This window comes from Poecilia formosa, unplaced genomic scaffold (assembly GCF_000485575.1).
Source record: "Poecilia formosa unplaced genomic scaffold, Poecilia_formosa-5.1.2 Scaffold57, whole genome shotgun sequence".
NCBI lineage: Eukaryota > Metazoa > Chordata > Actinopteri > Cyprinodontiformes > Poeciliidae > Poecilia > Poecilia formosa.
The window spans coordinates 1,194,508-1,214,850 of NW_006799996.1; the positions used below are offsets into that span (position 1 = coordinate 1,194,508).

At 36.3% G+C, this 20,343-nt stretch overlaps 2 protein-coding genes across 4 annotated transcripts in view; one reads left to right on the top strand and one right to left on the bottom strand.

The window, feature by feature from the left end:
• Window positions 1-20,343, bottom strand: part of klhl12 (kelch-like family member 12) — a 61,390-nt gene that overhangs the window by 12,094 nt on the left and 28,953 nt on the right. Inside the window, exon 1 of one of the 3 annotated variants that reach the window (XM_007553584.2) lies at window positions 649-947. The exons of 1 other annotated variant lie outside the window; for it this stretch is intronic. Coding sequence is in view for 1 of the 2 variants with exons in the window: in XM_007553581.2 (XP_007553643.1) it covers window positions 431-488 (58 nt within the window). In the remaining variant the exon portion in view is untranslated. Of the gene's footprint in view, window positions 1-430; window positions 948-20,343 lie in introns of those variants that run through there. One more of the 3 variants, XM_007553581.2, reaches the window with a different exon arrangement.
• ptpn1 (protein tyrosine phosphatase non-receptor type 1) lies at window positions 2,620-18,878 on the top strand. The gene is made up of 10 exons (XM_007553585.2): window positions 2,620-2,710; window positions 2,832-3,110; window positions 4,301-4,391; window positions 5,431-5,531; window positions 9,334-9,432; window positions 9,507-9,644; window positions 10,737-10,946; window positions 11,269-11,430; window positions 11,511-11,671; window positions 15,446-18,878. Exons 2-10 carry the CDS (start codon window positions 3,054-3,056, stop codon window positions 15,720-15,722), a joined length of 1,296 nt encoding a protein of 431 aa, XP_007553647.1. The 5' UTR covers window positions 2,620-2,710; window positions 2,832-3,053; the 3' UTR covers window positions 15,723-18,878.

Sequence of the window (20,343 nt, forward strand, 5' to 3'; positions counted from 1 at the left end):
AGAAAAAATCAGCTTGAGATCAGTCTTGAGCCCTCCATCCCTGCTTTGGATACATTAGCCAACAATTATTGCACTCAAAACTGTTATTTTTGAAATATTAATGTTGCACATACTTATACTGCAATGATGACAACGTAGTCGCAATATATTGTGCAGCTCTATATCTGATATTACATTTGCAGAGGAAATTTGAAAACACAGAAATTATGTTTATACCAGTTAAGAGAATTGTTAGGTGTGACAATTGTACTTATTATATACAAAATAAGACTGTTTGGCATCCAAAATACCTTTAAAAAAAACTACAAAATCAAACTTATCTACAAAAATATATAAAGGATTGAATTCCTACTCAGAATTCCTCTAGTGAAAAACTATAAAGACTTTTTTCACTCCTTTTTGCATGTGGGTTTGTTGAGATACAACTTACCGTTTAAAGATCTGAACACTTTTTCCACCACTGGGAGGCAATAACTATAGCTACACATGAGCTAACAGTCTGCAGCAGTCAACGACAGCTGACGGCTAACGCCAACGCCAGACAACAAACTCAGGAAAGCACAGCGATATGAAGCGGGCTGCACGGCCCAGGAAGACAACACAAGAAGCGACACACACAGAACAACTTGGCAAGAATTTGCATAATACCTGTCGCGGCAGTAAGGCAGATTCAAAGCGCCTAAGCTAAGTTGCTTTGCTAGCTAACGTTAGTAGCACCAAAGTCCCCTCCAGCTCTTGAATGCTGTCAAATTAGTCTAATCTGTCGTGGCTCCTGCCAACTCACACCATGTTCGGCCTCGGCGGGGACGTAAACGTCTACAATTTCAGATTAAACTCATATTATTTCAGACACGATCTTTATAAAGAAACTAAGCTGCAGCAGGTCACAGTTCGACCACCAGAAGAAACAGCAGCAGCAACGACTCCTCAGATGGGACGTAAACAGACATAGAGATTGAAGAATAGACGTCGCATGAGCGTCGGGGACGGACGTCAACGTCGCCGCCATATTGTGGTAGGCATTTTTGGTGAAACAAAGTTGCGCACGTTTCAAAGATCTGTTGTGTACGGTCATTGTAGAAAGAAATACAGGAGGTATACATTTTGTACAAAAGTTTATGAAAAAATGACATTTCTGAGTTTCCAAAGTCCAAAGGTAAAAAAAAATACAAACAAAAAACTTTTGAAACTCAGAAGTTTTGAGATTAATCTTAGGAATGCTCTGAAAAAAAGCTATTTTTGAGTTTGAAAAGTAGAATATTTGCTATAAAAAGTAAAAAAACTTTTTAGACTAATCTCAAAGTTTTGAGAAAAACACGGAAAGTTTGAGTTTCCAAAGTTGAAACTGAGAACATTTCCAAAAGTCAAACATTTTTGATTATGAAAACTCATAAATTTTTATGTTCATGTCAGAAATTTTCTAGAAAAAATATGAACATATCTTGAGAAAATTTTTAATTTTCCAAATTTAGAAAATTCCTTGTCTTTTTCTAAAAAAGTTCAGACATTGACTAATGAGTTTTTTGGAGGAAATTTACTCTTCCTATTAGTTTTGTTGTATATACAATGGCTCTAATTCAATAATTTATATACACACTTAAGACTTAAAGCAATTAATCTTGGTCTTTTTATAAAACATATATATATATTTGGATTGTTTGTTTGGGAAGTCAGAATACCTGGGAAAAAGTTGCCTTTGAAAATCAGACAGGCAGATTTACTTCCTCTTTTTTAAATCTTTTCTTAAATCATGTTTTTTCCTTTGGCTTTTGACTCAACTTGAGGTATTGGTTTAATTTCTTAATTGTTGTTTTTTATTTCTCTTATAATTATTTTAGTGTACAGCACTTTGGCCAACGGTATTGTTTTAAAGTACTTTATATATAAAATTGTATTATATTGTATTGTATTGATGTTTTTAAAATACAATTTAATGTTAGTGAGTGAATGTTAGTTAGTGAGTGGTGTGTTGTCTATTTTTCTGGTTTCAATTGTTGCAACAAAATGGTAGAACTAAATATATTTTAAGTACTATCAATAATACTACCAATATATTATTATAAATATTGGCAGTATTACAATACCATCAATAGTAGTATTGGGAGTATTAATACCAAATACTACCACTGTTACTAATAATGTTACCAATATTGGTAGTATTAGAATACTTAATGTTCAGGAGCCATATGTTAAACATAATATATATTTAAATTATAACAGTATTGGCAGTATTATAATACATCCAATTTGTATAATAACAATATTAATGTTGGTAGTATTATAATACCAGCAATACTGCCAATTAGTATTATTACAATACTAAAAATAGTAGTATTGTTATTATTATAAAACTATTAATATTGGCAATATATAATAATTGTAATATATTATCAATATTACTATTGTAATACTATAATTTATAATACTATCAATACTGTTGTAAATTATATATATATATTTTTTTTTTTTTTTTTTACATAAAATTAAACACTTATGTAAAGTTTATTCTCAAAATTGGGTTTAAAATATACTGCCTTCAAAGCGAACTTTCCACTCCCAATATGGCGCCACACGACGACGTAACCTTTCCACTCAGACCTCAACGTAAACCTGCGTGCGCGCTCCCTGACAAATCGAACGCATTTCTTTCCAGAAGCAAGATGCCTCCGCGCGCCCTCGCACGTCAGTCTTTGCCATTGTTGTAAGAATGGTAAGCGGATCCTCCTAGTAATGGAGTTGTACTCCGAATATGACGAGAACTTGTAAATCAACTTCAGATATCACAGAACAGCTTTCTAATTCCTATAAAAACTCACTCTGCTCTTTTTTAGACAGCCAAGGACGGCAGCTACGCTGCGTAGGAGGAGCTAGCGGCGTGTTTCCGCTAAAGAACAGGCCGAGGCAGCGATCTATGCAGCCCTACTGCTAGCTACCAGCACCCGGACAGTTAGGAGCTAACGCAGGAAATTGCTTAACTACAGTTTACTACGGCTTTATTGCCGGGAAGCCGCGGTTTTACCTTTCGGGTTCGGGAACAACAACGGGCGGCAACGATGGAAGCCGAGTTTTGGGAAATCGACGAAAATGGGACTTGGAACTCCGTATATGAGGTTTGAACTGTCTGCTGATCATGGTGGGGAAACATTAAGCCGAGGGCGAAGATGTCATGTTTTAGGGACAATTATATTATTATTATTATTATGTTTTATTATTACTGTATGTGGGTATTTTGAAGTACGTCCCATCACAGCTTTAATCTCATTTAATGATCTTATTCTGTCATTAGAAACATTCTTTAAAGCTAATGACTTGTTTTTTCTCGCCATTTACACTTTTTACATTTGAATAACCGTGGATGTTATTCATTTGGGGCTTTTAGTTATTTTTAGTTATTTGGGGCTTTTAGTTATCTTACAGTTTTGTAAGATAATTATGTAGCTTACAATTTAAGTACCTTAAAAACGAACAAAAACCGTATTATTTTTCCGGATAGTCATACATCGTTTACACATTTTTGAGGTCCTGGTTGAGGTCAGTTGTAGAGGTTCTGTTGGATCATTGGTATCACATCTGAATATGAGGTTTGAACTGTGTTCAGTTGTTTCAATCTTGGAGTCTGTAAGAGTCCAGAAACAACTTTTCATTTGTTTAAGCACGTTGTATTGCCTTGTTGCTGAAATGTGCTATATAAATAAAATTACCTTACCTTTAATATTTTAGATCGCCCATTGTCTTCAGTATTGATTAATTCAGCTTATGATGCATTGAGAACCTACTAGCTGCAATCAATCATGATAATTAACAGGCCTTGAACTAGACCAGTTGGTGACATTGTGGAAATTTCTGCTTTTTAAAAGATTTATATATCGAGAGATTTATGATTTTGGGGTATATTGGGACAGGTTTAGATGTTTTGAGATGCATTATCTTTGGAAATCTTCCTAAATTCACTCTATAAACTGGCTGTGTCAGAACTTTAAATGGTTAAAATCATCTCACCCTGTTAAAAGAATGATTAAATAAATCTCCGAAGGACTACGTTTTATATATTTATATTCATGATAGTGTTTAGTAAACTTATGAGCTACAGGTGTCTATGTTTTACATAAACTTCTTCAGCATGAAAAACCTTGACATGTAGGACAAAATTTAGGAAGGAAGAACCTCCTCCCCCCTGCACAGGACTTTCTTTGCACACATGCATAAATTTAGATTTTTCAAACATTGCAGTCACACTTGGATGTATAAAAAATAATATAATGCTGTTTGTAAAACCATTTTTTGGTTTGTTTTCCCGCAGGACATTCGCCAGCAGTCTTGTGAATTACCATGCAAGGTTGCCAAATTTCCCGAAAACAAGACTAGGAACCGTTACCGGGACGTCAGCCCCTGTGAGTTGCTCTTCGCCTTTCTTCACCTGGTCAGACTTAAAGAAAACAAACTTAAATATCCATGCTAACTGAGACGTGTCGTGTTTTCATTTGACCAATAACACCGTTGCAGCTGCTTGCTCCCATTTCTCCTCTGGCAGAGTAATAATTATTTAAAGGTAGAGTCCGGATCCTATTTTAGAAATCATCTTACCCAAAATTTACCCAAGTTTATGTTTTTTAATGTGTTACATTAACAAGGAGTTGGTAATTATTCTGATAACTTTGTATCAGAATAATAATTATTATTATGGGTTAGCAGATTTTCTTTGTAATATATTTGTTGGTTTTTATGGTTTTAATTACAAATTTCTGATCATTATTGAGTCGGTAAGTAATATATTTCATTAAATAAGTGTTTACTCCTTTCTACTCTTTTTCAAAAAGAAAAGTAGTGCCAGGCTAATTACTTTGGTCTTGGTTATGTATGCATGTTTTCTCTAGTTTTTTATTTTTAAAACCCTTTTTAAAATAAATAAATGACATAAAATTCACAAAACATTTAATAGGAAACTAAGAAAGCCACTAATTATACTTTACTAGTTTGATTATTACTTCATTATCCTTTCTCCATTAAACTACTGTTATGTTTCCACCTAATCATACAGAGTATATATTATTGTTCAATATCATTATCTAATAAACTAAGCAGCTAACAGAGTTTAACATTTGAACTTTGGTGGTTTCCTCTTTTCTTCACACTGAATGAGCCATGCAAAATTTGTGCAGCGCCGGCGTTGCAAATAGTTACGGTTTTTCATATTCGCATTTAACGAGATGTGAAAATGAGGAACCTGAAACTAAGTAGTTCTGTTTACGTTTTTATCTCAAAAAGATCCCTGGGCTGGTACCTCTCAGGGTGAGATTCACACGGTGTCTGTTTTTAGTCCGTCCAGCGACGCCCTTTGCTCACAGCCAGGGGAGGACGCTGTGTGGGAGGGGTGTTATCGATTTAAAATTTAAATTGTTGCTTTTGTTTGCGTCTCTCTCTGTTCTCCAGTTGACCACAGCAGAATCTGCCTGCAGCTGGGTCCAAACGACTACATCAACGCCAGCCTAATAACTGCAGAAGAGGCGCAGAGGAAATATATTCTTACTCAGGTGAGCATCCAGGGAGACTCGCTGCGCTCCAAGGGAGACGCAGCCTTTACTCAGAATATCTCTTTGTATTGTAATAAAACGTATCTATAAAACGCAGCCTGACAGTAATTTAAAAGCTACAAGCAAACCTTTCAGCAAAATGTAAGAATACACTGGATGATGAGACATATTGGCTGCAACTGATGATACAATGAATCGATTTAATCGGATAAAAACATTTACTCTGTGCAGATTTTTCATTTAAAAACTTGAGTGTTTTTATGCAAGATTAGAAAAGCATGAAAAAGATACAAAACAAACAATTTAATTTTACTTAACACTTTATTGCCTGAATTGCTTCTTAAAACTAATTTTTATTCTTCTGCATTTAATTGAGGCCTGAAACTGTAACTCTCCTGTTGTGATGTTTTATTTTTTACTTTATTTACTTATTACTCTTATTATATCATGTATGTATGTGCATATATATATATATATATATATATATTAATATTATTTATTTTTCTTTTCATGAACTTATTCTATTATAATTTTCGTGCAGCACTTTGGTGCAGTTTTAAACCTTTTTAAAAGTGCTTTGTAAATAATTTTGACATTGGCATTGAAATGCAATAACAGCATCTCTTTAATGCACACCAGATTATTTAGTAGATTAGTTGGTTCATTTTTGCATTAACTGATTAATAATTGGATAGGAAATGGTTCTTAATAGGAGATTTTGTGTTTTTTAACAGAATGTGAACCAGGTGAAGTTTAAACTTTGACATTTTAGGAGTTCTGGGTAAAACATATTTACAGACAAACTTTTGTTTTTAATCTAAAAATCCAAAATGTGTAGATTTTTGTATAGTTTTGGCCTAATTGCTGCTCTGAGTGTGTTGTTCTTAAAGCAAATGGCATTTTTTTGAGTCTGTACTCCGGTTAGCGATTAATCGATTACTAGATTAGTTGACAGGTTTTTTCAATAATCGATTAATCACGATTAATCGTTTCATCCCTAATGGTAGTATGGTTTTACACATAAAATCCTTGGTGTGCATGAACTGGATTCTGTTTGCCATGTAAAGCTCTTTCAGATGATATAGGTTGTGCTTCCATATAAAAACAAATTGAACTTCATTTAAAATCCAGTAACTTTTCCAGTATTGTGTTCAAAGAATGTTGAGAAAATTCTAATCTATTTGTTACTTTGTGGACGTAAACTTATCTACCCTCAATTACTAAGTTATGCTAGAATCATGAAAAGTATCAGATGGTAAAAAGTAAGATTGCAGCATCCAGAGGTAATGATCTCCCAAACATGCAACGGTAAAAGTTATGAACAAATGAGAACTAGCGTGTCATAGCTGCTCCAACATGCTGACGTCATGAGCGGCACAGTTCCTGAATTAACTTTGTCTCTTCAGAACTGTTAAAAAGTATTTTGTTTTGATTTAATGTGGGAAAAAACTAACAAAAATACAAATAATTATGGAAGAGGAAGGAAACGTGGTGGTAAAAATGATTTATAAATAAAAAGTGTGGCTTACATTTCTGTTCAGGTACCTTGACCATTTTGTGCTTTGGTTAGAGCTGGAAAACTTTTCTGGTGTATTTCTACCATGATGCTGCCACCACCACGTTTCTCAGAGAGGACGCTTAGTTTTACATCATTGTCCAGCCCACAGAGAAAAAGAAATCATATCCATCTGCTTTTGCAAACTTTTTTTTTTCTTTTCTAAATTTATAAGATGCCTTTTTTTTTTTTTTAAAGTTGTGAATTAGTGGCTCTAATTCACAAGCTTTTTTTTGTTTCACAAAATGCCTTCTTAGGTCATAAAGGCTACAGATCCCTGAGCTAGGCTGACATTAGCATGCTGCATGTTTTGATTTGGCTTGTTGAGGATTTCGTTCGTGGCTTGTTGAGGATTTCGTTCGTAACTTGTTTCAGTTTAGTTCCAGTTCGTTGTGTGTGGAAGAAATTTGGTTGCCTGCGTCATAGAGCCGTCGATTTGCTGTTGAGGTTGTAAAATTTAACGACTGTCTGAGCTGCAGCGCCGAACTCGGAGCTGTGTGCGGATATCTGAACACAGAGTCACATGACGCAGATGGACAGGAAGCTTCTTTTTGCTCTGGAAGTCATAAAAAGTGAAAGGTCCGACTTCAGGACTAACTGAGGAGTAAAACCAGTCACCAACAACACTTATTAGGAGACTCAAATTATGTAGACATTAGGTTATCTGGACCTGATTTGTATCCTGAATTTAGCTGAACAGGTTGTGGGCATTTCCTTCATCTCATGGGGCTTTTGTAACTTTTAAATGCTGAAACATTTATAAAAATATTTTACTTTTTTGGTGTTACAGGTTTTATTATGGTTCTTGCTGCCATATTCATAGTTTTTGCTTTATTTTCTATTAGATTGTGTTTGAACCAGCCTCATTTACAATGAATGAAAGCTGACTTGGACAATTTAAAGTAATTTATTAAGTTTTACAGGAAATCATGTAACAACTCATCTTCTTTTTTAAAGTATCAGTTATTCCATATAAGAGTGAATGTCAATAATGTGAAATATCCCCTGTTTAAAATGTGATTCTGAAATACAGGAGTAAAGTTGGGTTTGTAAATATACACTTTCCCAAAGTTTCTTGTTTAATACAGTGAACTCCTGCAAACCTGTGAATATGTAGTATCTGAATACTTGAGTGCCTCTAAAAATACGTATTTTAATAGTTTAAACTTCAAATGTATATTAATACGCACACTGGAAACTGTGTTAGCACTAGCATCTACTTTCTTCCTTATGTCCACTGTTGGAGGTTCAACCAATCAGCACCAAGGAACATAAATGGAGCTCATGGATTGGCTGCTTCGCAAACGCCAGCCAATAATGCGTCAAGATGCATGCTAGGTATTTTAGCTTCAGAAGCCACATTTTCTTTAAAATATTTTAGGTATACTTTATGGAAAAATCAACAAATAGGTGGATTTTCTACTAATAGTTTGGAGTTCAGTTCTACAGGCGTCTACCCTCTTTTTTTTTTTTCTTTGTTGCTGCTCAGCTCTCACTCTCAGTGCCTCCACCCAGCTCATTGCAGAACTGTGTTGTGATTGGCACAACTCGTCTTCTTTTTCTCAAATGGATTCAAGAATTTTATTGTGATAATGAAAATGTTTTTGGCAACAAAGCTATTTGTTGCTTTTTTTGGTGACTGTATGGCACAGCATTCGTAACGCCACAAACACAAATACTGTTCTTGAAAACATTTCCATTTAAAAATGTTCTTACTTGAAGAAGTGTGATTTATGTCACTAAACTGCCCACACTAACTGCATTGAATCATATTTTTTAATTTAATGCTATGATAGTTTTGTGACACAAACAGTGGAGAAAAAGGTAAAAATAACATTTTCGATAATACTGTCAGTTGTTTTTCACTTGATATTAATAAGTGAAACTTATTGAGACAATAATACATCAAAATTCTTATCATGATAAGAAGTTTTTCATGACAAACGATAAATGCCCACCACTAACTGAGGACTTAGTTTAGTTACGGATTCGGATCGGTGGATTTGTTAGCAGCGTTTTTGTTCATTTTCCTTTTTGTATTAAACAAAAACCAAAACTTTGATTAAAATTTCACACAAAAGAAAGAATGGCTGCTTTCATAACAAAGCAAATGCATAAAATTAGGCAAATAACGGCTTCTCGTTAAAACACGGAATCCAAAGGGTTTTGTCTGAATGATCAGACAAAATCTTAATATTTGCCAGTTTAAGTGGTTAAATGGTTGTTTTCTCTTTCGTTTCTTCTTAGGGACCCCTTCCAAGTACATGTGGTCATTTCTGGGAGATGGTTTGGGAGCAGAGGACCCGCGGAGTCGTGATGCTGAACCGGGTCATAGAGAAAGGATCTGTAAGCATCAGCTCTCCATCTCTCTGCATTTCCCTTTCTTCTTGTGTATAACCTGTGTTCTCCTGTGGGTTCAGATCAAATGTGCCCAATATTGGCCTCAAAGGGAGGAGAAAGATGTCATCTTCGAAGACACCAGCTTCAAGGTCACTCTCATCTCGGAGGACATCAAATCGTACTACACAGTCCGACAGCTGGAGCTGGAGAATCTGTCTGTGAGTTGTTCCTCACCATTATCACGATGAGTCCAGAAGCTACGTGCTAATGATGCTAATCCACATTGTGATGATGGCTTTTGTTGTTGTTGAAAGTGTCTGTGCATAATTAGAAAGTCTTAAGTTCCTGTTTCTAAAATAAAAGATTGAAAATTAATTTAGAAAAATTAAATTTTGTCATGGCAAGACAAAATTGCCATGACAATTTTGTCATGGCAAAATTGTACAAGTATTACACAAGTATAATCTGTGTATACTGTGTATACACAAGTATAATCTGTGTATACACAAGATTATATTTGTGTATACACAGTATACACAAGTATAATCTTGTGTATACTGTGTAGTTTTCTTCCTGTCAGGCAAAAGTTTGAGTCACCACAGACATTAGGACGGAGTCTTAGAAAATAAAAAATAAATAAAATTACGAGAATAATGTTATACAAGATTAATACTAGAACAAATTGACTGTTTTTGTATTATTTTGACTTTATTCTCATAATATTTTGCCTTTATTTTATTTGATTTTTTGTCACTCTGTCACTAATACTTCGTCGTCGTTGAGGCTACTGCTAAATAGCTGCTAACTGTTGCTACCCCGTTCGATGCTACGTGGGTTTTGTTCTAAAACAGCTCGGCTCTTTGGGGTTAAGCTTGTATAGACAATGAGAAGCAGGAAGCTAAGAGCCTCAAACAGACTGCAGAAATGTCTCATTTTTGATCCGCTGGCCCGGCTAGAGCTTCCCAGAAAATGGGAGACGCTGCCGCTAACGCTGATCCTTAAATTTAATTCATAATAGTCTTAAAAAGTGTTAAATTTGAGTTGGTGAAACCTGCAGAAACCCTGTTGTTCGTTCCTGTAAAGTCGTGTGTGAGATGATCGCTGAAGAACTGAAACATATGAAACAAATTTCCTTCTTTTCGCTTCTCTTATCCATGTTTTCTCAGTTTCATTTGCTGAAACTGCAGCTTTTCTTTGCCGTTTTCAGTTCTGAGAAATAATTTGCATAGCAAAAAAAAAAAGAAGAAAAAAGTCCTTCTTGCTTTCACTGGATTTCTTCTGATCGTTTTCACTCTGCTCTGCCCCTGCAGACTCAGGAGACACGTGAAATTTTACATTTTCACTACACAACCTGGCCTGACTTCGGGGTCCCAGAGTCTCCCGCCTCCTTCCTCAACTTCCTCTTCAAGGTGCGCGAGTCGGGCTGTCTGAATGCGGAACACGGGCCGGTGGTGGTACACTGCAGCGCTGGCATCGGACGCTCCGGGACCTTCTGTCTCGTGGACACCTGCCTCCTTTTGGTTCGTAAAGGCTCATTAGCAGAGTCGTAGTTTAATGTTTCCAATGGAACAAGACACAGTTTTAGTCTGGAAGCTGATTTTTGCTGTTGTTTTTAAAGAAGTATAAACGTCGTTTTTCTGCTTTTTATTTTGATTTTTTGCAAATGTAATATAGGCGTATTTCTGTTATTTTTACAGATGTAAAAATGGCATTTTGCTATTATTTTACTAATGTAAGATGGCTGTTTTGCTATTATTCTTTGCAGATGCAAGAACAATGTTTTGCTATTATTTTCACAGAAGTAACAGATTTAAAAGGAGTGTTTTTCTGTTATTTTTACAGATGTCTCTCCGTAAAGACCCGTCTTCGGTGCGTATCCGTGAAGTGCTGCTGGAGATGCGCCGTCATCGGATGGGTTTGATACAAACGCCAGACCAGCTTCGCTTCTCCTACCTCGCCGTGATTGAAGGTGCCAAGTACATCAAAGGAGACACGTCTCTCCAGGCAGGTTCTTCTTCTCCTCTTCTCAATTTTTTAAAGATGCTTTCTTAAAAATAGCGTGTATATTTCTGTTTTGTTCCTAGGAGTCATGGAAAAAGCTGTCGAATGAGGAAGATGATCCTCCAGAGTTCACCCCGCCGCCTCCTCTTCCTCCTCCCAGAGACCCTCACAACGGCCGAGTGCAGCCATGTTTTTTCCCAGATGACGTAGAATTCGTCCAGCCTGTGGAAACGTCCCAACTGAGGTGAGCATCCGAAATGCTGGCCTAAAAATCCACACATGCATCTCAATAACATAGGAAATCTTCAAAGAGTTATTTTTAAATTTAATTAGAAAAAAAAGGAACTTGTAATTGGACGTTAGTTTACTTTAAGCCAAAATCGTCTACATGTGAGTTACGAATCTGATGTAGCTTTGGGTGAAATTAATCACCTTTTTAATGATATTGTAGTTTATTTTTAGATGTGGTTAAAATTGCTATACCATCCTCTCTTGGTACTGTGTTTTTAAATCAAAATTTTTCCTTCCACTGAACTTTCTATGGAAATTCTTGGCTGCAGCAAGTTTATTTGGAATATACATTTTCTAGCTTGTGCAGGTGTCTGTGGGACAACTTTCATGTTTTGTTTAGGCCCTTACATGGTCCTAACACTTTTTCCTTCCACTTAACTTTCAATGAAAATGCTTGGATACAGCAGCTTGGGTTAAATTACCAAAATTAATCAGCTTTTTAGTAATCTTGTAGCTTATTTTTGACGTACCTCTGCTTAAAACTGTTATCCTCTCTCAAGTACACTTCTTCCTTCCACTGAAATGGAAATGCTTGGACTCTGTGGTTTGTGAACAGCAGGCTTCTCTGGAAATGACCTTTCGTGGTTTGTGCCGGGCGGTAAATAGCTGCAGCTTTCATGTCAGCACTTCCCCATGTCATTGAAATGAAAATGAACAGAAATATGTCGCTCTGTGTGTGTAAGGAACCATCAGTTTCACATTTTGCATGGAGTTTCTGATATAATAATCAATAATATTCTTATTTATTGAGATGCAGACTTTTTCTTTTTGCATTAAATCACCATTATCTGGTGAAGTTTGAGTAAAATAAGGTTAGAAAATACACAAGCAGATTTATTTTATTTCTTTTAGTAGCAGCTCTAAACCTGGAGTGAATTAAGCTGTTATGAATAAACTGTGGCGCTCAATCCAGATTTACTCCAATCCAGAGTCAGTTTAATGCAGGTAATCTGCCTCATAATCTTCCTTCCTTTCCTCAGAACCGTTTTTCATGAATGCCATCAGGGGTGCATTCATCTATAACTCTAGTTTTTCTTTATTTTTATTTTTTTTCTCGGTCTACCTGTTTCTCAAGTCAGACTGATTTACAGGAACGAGGCGGCCAGATGCAGAAGAGATGAGATTTAAAATGATAGCAGCTCTGCATAATCTGAGAGACTCACTCTGGTTTAGATCTTCTTTAATCCTGGAAATTATTGCATCACAAACTTTTTATTCGCTGTTCAATAGGCCTGCCATGGTAACAAACTTTAAATTCTCAAAAGTTATTGCGATAAATTATAATATTGTTGTTTTGAGGCCATTTTAAAGACATGATATAATGCAAGAACACATTCTCAAAGGTAAATAAAGTTTAAATTTTAATGAATATTTAACACTGGAACTGTAAGATATTTTAAATATCCAAAACAAATAAGCAAAACAACAAATAAAATGAATTATGAAGCCTCTGTAAACAAAATTGTCATTCAGAAAAAGAAGCTAGTTGAGACCAAAACACGAGTTTTTTGATAGAAACGAGAAAAACAATAAATCATACAAATGGAAATCATTAAGCTTGTTTTAATTTATTGTGCGATTAATTTATTTATTGTTTGTTATTCAATAATTATCACATCCTTCAGTCTTTTTTCTGTCCATTTTACAGTTGCTATGCTAGCTTAAAGAGCAACCAGTCAGAAACAACCTGGAAGTAACATTTCAACAAATTATTTTTGCATATATATTATTAATTGGAACAATAGACTAGATTTTGATTACAAAAATTTCAATTCAGTCAATTTTTTCTTTTTGCCCCTCTAAGACCTTCTGGTGGCCCTTCCAGGGGCCACGACCCTCACTTTGAAAACTCCTGAATTAGTTGTTTTATTTCCCTAATTAAATTTGGTTTGCCTTCGGCTGGCTCTGTGGGCCAATCGGCAAACACAAACAAGACGCATGAAGTCATTTTGACACAGAGCAGCAGCAGCAGTAAGGACAGGTGAGGGAGCCGGCTGCACCTGAGATGGTTTATCGTTGATTTGATAAGAATGCTATGAGGAAACTAGTAGCAAAGATTTTAAATGTGATTTTGACATCGATAAATCACAACACTTCCTGTCATGAATCGTCGTCTTGGTGGGTTTTTGACAAAAATGTTTTCTTAAAGTCCACTTGACGCTTTTTTCCACCAGATGTTCGTCCTTCCACTTAACTTTCCAGTGATACTTCGTGACTTTCTGCTGACACTTTGAATTAGTATTTTGTGTCTTAGAAGCTAAAATTTAAGCTCTGAGTGATAGTAACCACGCTTAACTAAAATAAAAATTAAAACGGAATTAAATGAACTTTTTATTGAAGCAGTCACATTTCTGTATAAAAAGTTTGTATATATACTTCAAATAAAGAGCAATGTGTGAAACGTAAGACATATGAAAAAAGTTTATACTTCATTTTCAAACAGTTACCAAACTGTTATATTATGATACTCTGTGTTTGAAATAAACTAAGCTAATAACCTGTGAGGTGTTGATTTTGTTCCCCATCAGAGCCACTTTATAACTTACATAAAAAGTCATGAAATCAGGTTTTACACATCAGGTCACGATAATAAAGACGGTCTGATCTTTATCAGGCTTAAAGTTGATTTAAATCTAACCTCAAGTGTTCAGAAACGCACAGCAGATTTAACATCGTCATTATTCATCAGACAGAAATGAAACCAAAATGGAGAAGCTGTGTGGAAAACGTAGCAGTCTTTGCTCCTCCTGTAGAGCTTAAGAGGAAACGATGCTGCATCATTTATCTGTCATCTGCGACCACTTCTATATCTACATATCTATGTATATAATTTATGTATTGCACCTATTGTGATCTCAATATTTTGCATATCATGAAGAAGTGCCTGGACTCCAATGAATGTTGGATCATTATTTAGGCTCAAGCTCCGTTTTCCTGTTGACACTTTAACTTTAGGGTTAGTTTATGTGTTTTTTAGTAGAGAAGCAGACGTTGCACAAAGCAACTTTTCTTAGTAAATCATTGACTCTGCACTATGTAAGGAAGTAATTATTTGCAGATTTAGTCAAGACTTTCTCTAATACTATCGCATGTTTTCCTAATATCATACGAAAACTTAGAACACTGTTTTCAAACAATCTGCAAATAGTTTCATTTTATAGCAAAATCAGGAAACTGTCTCCTTCAGCTGTTATTAAAAAAATGCTACATGTCATCAAACATAACTGAAATTTGACGCCTTGAAATTGGGTCTCTGTCTCTTTAAGAAGCTCCTGCTGCTCTTTCTGGCACTTCGCCTTCATCACAGCGTTTCTCCATGAAGCCATTTACAAACGTTCTCGTGAGATTTACCACCAGTGGGAAAGTGACTGTTTGCTGCTTCCTCATCTAAAACATGCATGAGAAATCCTTTAGTCTCCATGGCAACCATTCAGCCTGTCAGCTCCTCCAGACTAGTGGCAGCAGCAACTGGAACTACGAGTCTGCTGAGCTAAGAACGGCTATAAACGGCATCATGGAGGAGCATTGTTGTGATGGTGTGCTGAAGGCGGAGTTTCAGAAAGAGCAGGAGTTTTTTTTTTTTTAAAGAGACAGAAGGTTAAATTAAATGACCAAGTCAAATATCTTATAAGTGATATTTGATTTTTATAACGACCGAAGTGGACAGTTACCATAATAATCGGCTAAAAGGGAAATTAAACCTTTGTTCTGCTGTTTGGTCTTCCAGGTCTCCAGCAGACACAGAGCTGAGGAACAGAAACCCAGCCGCCCCGGAGCTGCCTCCGGACAGACGGGACGGGCCTGTGGGAATCGAAGACCTGACGTCCGGCGCTCCGAGGAAACCCCAGCAGGGGGCGGCGGCGGAGGACGGGACGGAGGGAGCAGAGCGGGAGAAGGGAACCTGTCCTGTGCCGGGGGCCTGGTCCCCTCTGACGGCCCACGTGTGCCTGGGCACGGCGCTGGCCCTCAGCGCTTACGTCTGCTACCGCGTCTATTTCCACTGATGTCTGTCCTTCCTCCTTCCTGTCGTCTTTTCTCTTTCGTTCCATGATGTGGACTCGGCTGGCCGGTCAGCCTGCGTCGACGCGGTTCTCCTGTGATCATGTTGTAAACGGTCGGCTGCCTCTCTTTACCCAAAACCTTCTGTGTGTACGCCATCTCCGACGCTCAGGGCCTCGCTTTTTCAGGTGCCACATCATCCTAAATAAACGTACGTGTGTGTTTGTGTGTGTGTGGGGGAGGGCTGAGTGTGTGTGCCGACCCAAACGCAAACGCAACATAAAACAAACGTCGGTCTGCTAAGGCGAAGGGGTTTGCATTGAGCACCTCCGCCTAATTTACACGCTTCTTCTTTCTTATTTACCAAAATGACACCTTTGAATGTTTTTCCATTTTTATCCTGAACACGTTTAGTAACAGGCTGATCATGATTTTGATCAAGCTGGACTGAAAACATGTCACTAAGGGAGAAACTTTGTTCACACAGAGTTTATGAATGAAAGTGTGGATTTTCAATGATCTCTGCACACTAGTTATGCTTTTTTTATTCCTTTGTACGACGGGGTATTAGGGCCACTTGGAAAATAATTTAAAATGAAATTACGAGAATGAAGTTGTAACATTATGACTTTATTCTTTTAATATTACACCTTTATTTTTGCAAAATCATGACGTTATTCTCAAAATATTACGACTTTATTATCGTAACATGACTTTACTCTTGTAATTTTACTTTTTCTTAGTATGGCCCTAATATTTGTACATTTGTGAATCTATTCAGTGAAAACTATAGATAGTTCCCACATGACGTCACGATTCCTACAGCCTGGTGCTCCAACACCATCTTGATAGTACGGAGGCAGTTTTAACACTTTATTAATTATGCATAAGTGATGTTTGGATATTGTTACATTTAAGGGTGTAAATACAAAGGCGATAAAACAGTGAAGAAGTTCTCATTACATCCTGTAGAGGTGAGCAAACTTTGCTATTCGTGTTGCGTTCCAGTTACCTGGGAAAAGTTAACTAGTTAAGAAGTCTGTATTTTAGAATGGTGTCGCCCACAAACATTGTTTGCAAAAACTCTTTGTAGTTTCAGGCGCTACATGTGGCATTGATTTTAGACGCACTTCTATTCCGCTTGTGTCTCGTAAAATTAACATATTTCCACCACGTTTTAAATGTTGATGCCAGGAGCGGAAATTTTGAACCGCAAAGCCCACCTTGCAAGTTGTAACTGGGGTTAGTTGGAGCTGCTCCCGGTTTCCTCAGTGGAAATCCCACTTCGGAGAACGTTGGAGTTGGTTTATCCCAAACGGGAAGTCGAAATTTCCCAGCTCTGAGTTCAACTGGAACGCAGCGTTAGCATCGATGACAGCGGCTGGATAATGTCCAGAGGAAGCACAATCCATATAATACAAAACGTATTCTGATCACTTTATTAGTGCTAATAATATTTTCAAATGTTCCGTCAATCAATAACTGCGTATTGAACTGATTGTTGTAAAAACTTCATTTTGTTGGAAAACCTGCAGAGTTTCATGACTGATTGATTTGCACAAAGTTATGAAACATGACTATAAAGTGAGGATGTCCAAATACACAGTTCCTCTAAAAATCCAAACTACATTCAGTGTCTGCGATTACTTCTTATGTGACCATATTAACAATCATATAATGTCAATAAACTTAATTAATTATACATTCCAGTTATTATGCGTCACAAATAGCAGATAGAGAAAGAAGCAGTAGACTGTATGTCGTTAATCAGATTTTCATCTTATGAAAAGGATTAGTGCCGTTTTACATTTACACTCTGCGCAATAGAAAGAGACGGATCAGTTTTATTCACAAGCACACATACAGAAACGCGATCAGATCATTGAATGGCCGTCAGAAAACACAAACGACTATTTTCATAAGATGTGCTAAAGCTAGACACTGAACCATTTCTCCTGAAGAGTAGAAAAAGACGCAAAAAGACTAATTTAAGCTTCGGTAACACTGTTTACCAGTTGCCTACCAAGATGGCGCCTTCCGGGGTAAATTACTTCCAGTCCGGTCTTGTGGGAACTATCTATTAATGCAACATTTACAGTAAGTACTAGATGCTTTTTTTTTTTTTTTAGGGTGACGTGTCTCCTCCAGTTTCCAGGCAGAATCGTGTTATTTTTTTTTTTAATTTTATTTTAATCCTGAGATGGATCACAACACATGGCTCTACATACTGTCCGTAGTTTCACAGTCGATGTAAAAACCTCACCTGAAGGTAGCTGACATGCCTTGTAAAGCGAGCGAAAGGTCAGAGTAGCTCACACCCAACTATTTGCCAGCAATAAAAAAAAGGACGTGTGGTGTCCTTTCACGTAAATTAAAATATCGTTAAGAAGTCTGTTCATCTCAGTGATTCAGTTCAAAAAGCCAAACTCACATGTGATGTAAGATGAGCCTGTGGCTCTGCCAGGGTTTTAAAGAAAATACTTTGTCAGGATTTAGTTCTTCTCAACTCCATAGATTCCTTTTTGAGGTTTTGATCATGTGAATTTATCATCGGGCTCTAAAAGGTCTTCAAAGATTTCTGCTCTGACTTTAAACTTGCTTGTGCACCTTTTTCCTTCCACCTAACTTTCCAACATAACCATGTGCCAATGACGGTGCAAGACAGGAGTCGTCTCTTTGATTGTGCAGTTTGAACCTGAGTTTTGGGGGCTTACAAGGGATGCACAGATGCAAAAATTTGGGACGATATCTACATCGGATACAAACGATATCAGCAATATCGTTTATATTGCTGGTAAACCATATTTACTGATATTATAAATATTTCTGTACTGTTTTGATAGAAATAAATGCCAACAAGATGACAGCAAATATTGGTTGTTAATACCGGCCTGATTTTATTTATCGCGCGGACAGATGTTATAAGATGACCAAAATCAGCCGATGCCAATGTTTGTCCCGATATGTCGTGCATCACTAGTTTTCACCAGTTCGTCATGAAAGTTCATCAAATGAAATGCTTTATATTTATCACTTTGTGAACTGAATTACTGAGCTAAATGAACTTCTTAGTGATATTTTAGTTTGTAGAGAGGTATGTGTAGGTCTCTGAGGTTGAGCGTGGGACCAGGGATTTTAAAACTAACCAAAAAAAAAAAGAATCAAACACCAGCACAGGGATGAAAACGATGCACTGTTCAGATTTTTCATCGTGTCATGGTGTGAGCCTGAGCTGGCCGTGTTCTTCTTTATGATTGTTAGTTGTTTTGTTTTTTTTTTAAAGCATGCTGCGTTTGTGAATCGACAGATTTGTCCAAATAAGAGATTAGTTGAGCTGCTACCATTCGTTTACCTTTGGGACGAGACAGAGTTCAGTACTTTGTCCGACAGCTGTACCTTTCCTTAGAATGTATGAATGTCCTCACTGCAGGACACACCCTTATTAAATTTATATATAAGCATATATATATATATTTCAGATCAGGTTTTAAGTGTGCCGAGTTCTTTTTCTGCTTTAACGGATTAAAACCTCAGCACCTGTGCAGTAATTGCACCACGTTTTCCCATTTTCTATACGTATGCTGAGCTTAGAAACATATTTTTTTATTTACATTTGTTTTCATTTTTAATAAAGAAAACAAAGGAAAAAAATGTCCTGTTTTTCTTCAGATTTATGAGGAAACATTGTCTCCTCATTCATCAGGTTTCCAACACTTTCTCTATGCTGCAAAAGCATTAAATCTTACAAGGTATTTTTGTCTAGTTTCTAGTGCAAATATCTTTACACATTTGAAATAAAACTAAACTAACTTACAAGATATTGGAGCTTGTTTTAAGTAAATAATTCCTCAATATCGATTAAAAATATTGCTCCAAAAAGTATTTTTTCTTCCATTTTTAAAGTTATCTGCTCATAAAGGTTTTGCACTTTTGCGTTTTCATAAGACAAGAGTTTCAAAGTTTTTGGGTTTGATTATTTTATTATTTGAGCTGAACGTTTTAGTTTGAGTAAAAATAGGTCAATCTATGTGGTTTACTTACTCCAAAACTAAGATGATTGCAAAAATAACTGTTCATAAATGGAAACCTATTTTTTGTACCACAACATGTACCACATGTTTTTAAGAATGTACCACATGTTTTTAAGAATTACATTTATAATTTAGCTTTAAAAAAGTACTCAGTTATGTCAAAAAGGTGTCTTTGTTTTCCTCGGAATACAGCTTCTGCTTTTATATGCTCTTTCTCCCGCCGGGCACATCTGACCAATAAGGAGCCAGAACGTTCTCACGTGGTTGGTAGTGACAGGTTCTGATTGGCTTGTAGTTTTCTCTCTACGGTTTCAAGGCTATGGCAAGCCTTGGTATCATAAAATCAGTTTTGTTTTGCCATCTGTAATTACGTCCCACTGGTGAAAAAAATTGTTTGACAAGGTGCAACTTTGGAAGAGTGTTAGTGCCACAAAAATTATTCTAACTTTAAACCTCTGATAACAAAAGTCAGAATTGTGAGAAAAACTTATGTTTTTTTCCCCTGCATGGCCCTATTACATACTCCATAAAATATGTGTTCTCATAACTAATTTCAGATATCTGAAACGTCAGCGTTGTGAAACTGATTTTATGT

Coding starts and splice junctions, on each gene's coding strand:
- ptpn1 (XM_007553585.2), top strand. CDS start 3,054: ATGGAAGCCGAGTTTTGGGAAATCGACGAAAATGGGACTTGGAACTCC. Junction 3,111..4,300: donor CTTGGAACTCCGTATATGAG/GTTTGAACTGTC, acceptor GTTTTCCCGCAG/GACATTCGCCAGCAGTCTTG. Junction 11,431..11,510: donor AAGGAGACACGTCTCTCCAG/GCAGGTTCTTCT, acceptor TTTTGTTCCTAG/GAGTCATGGAAAAAGCTGTC.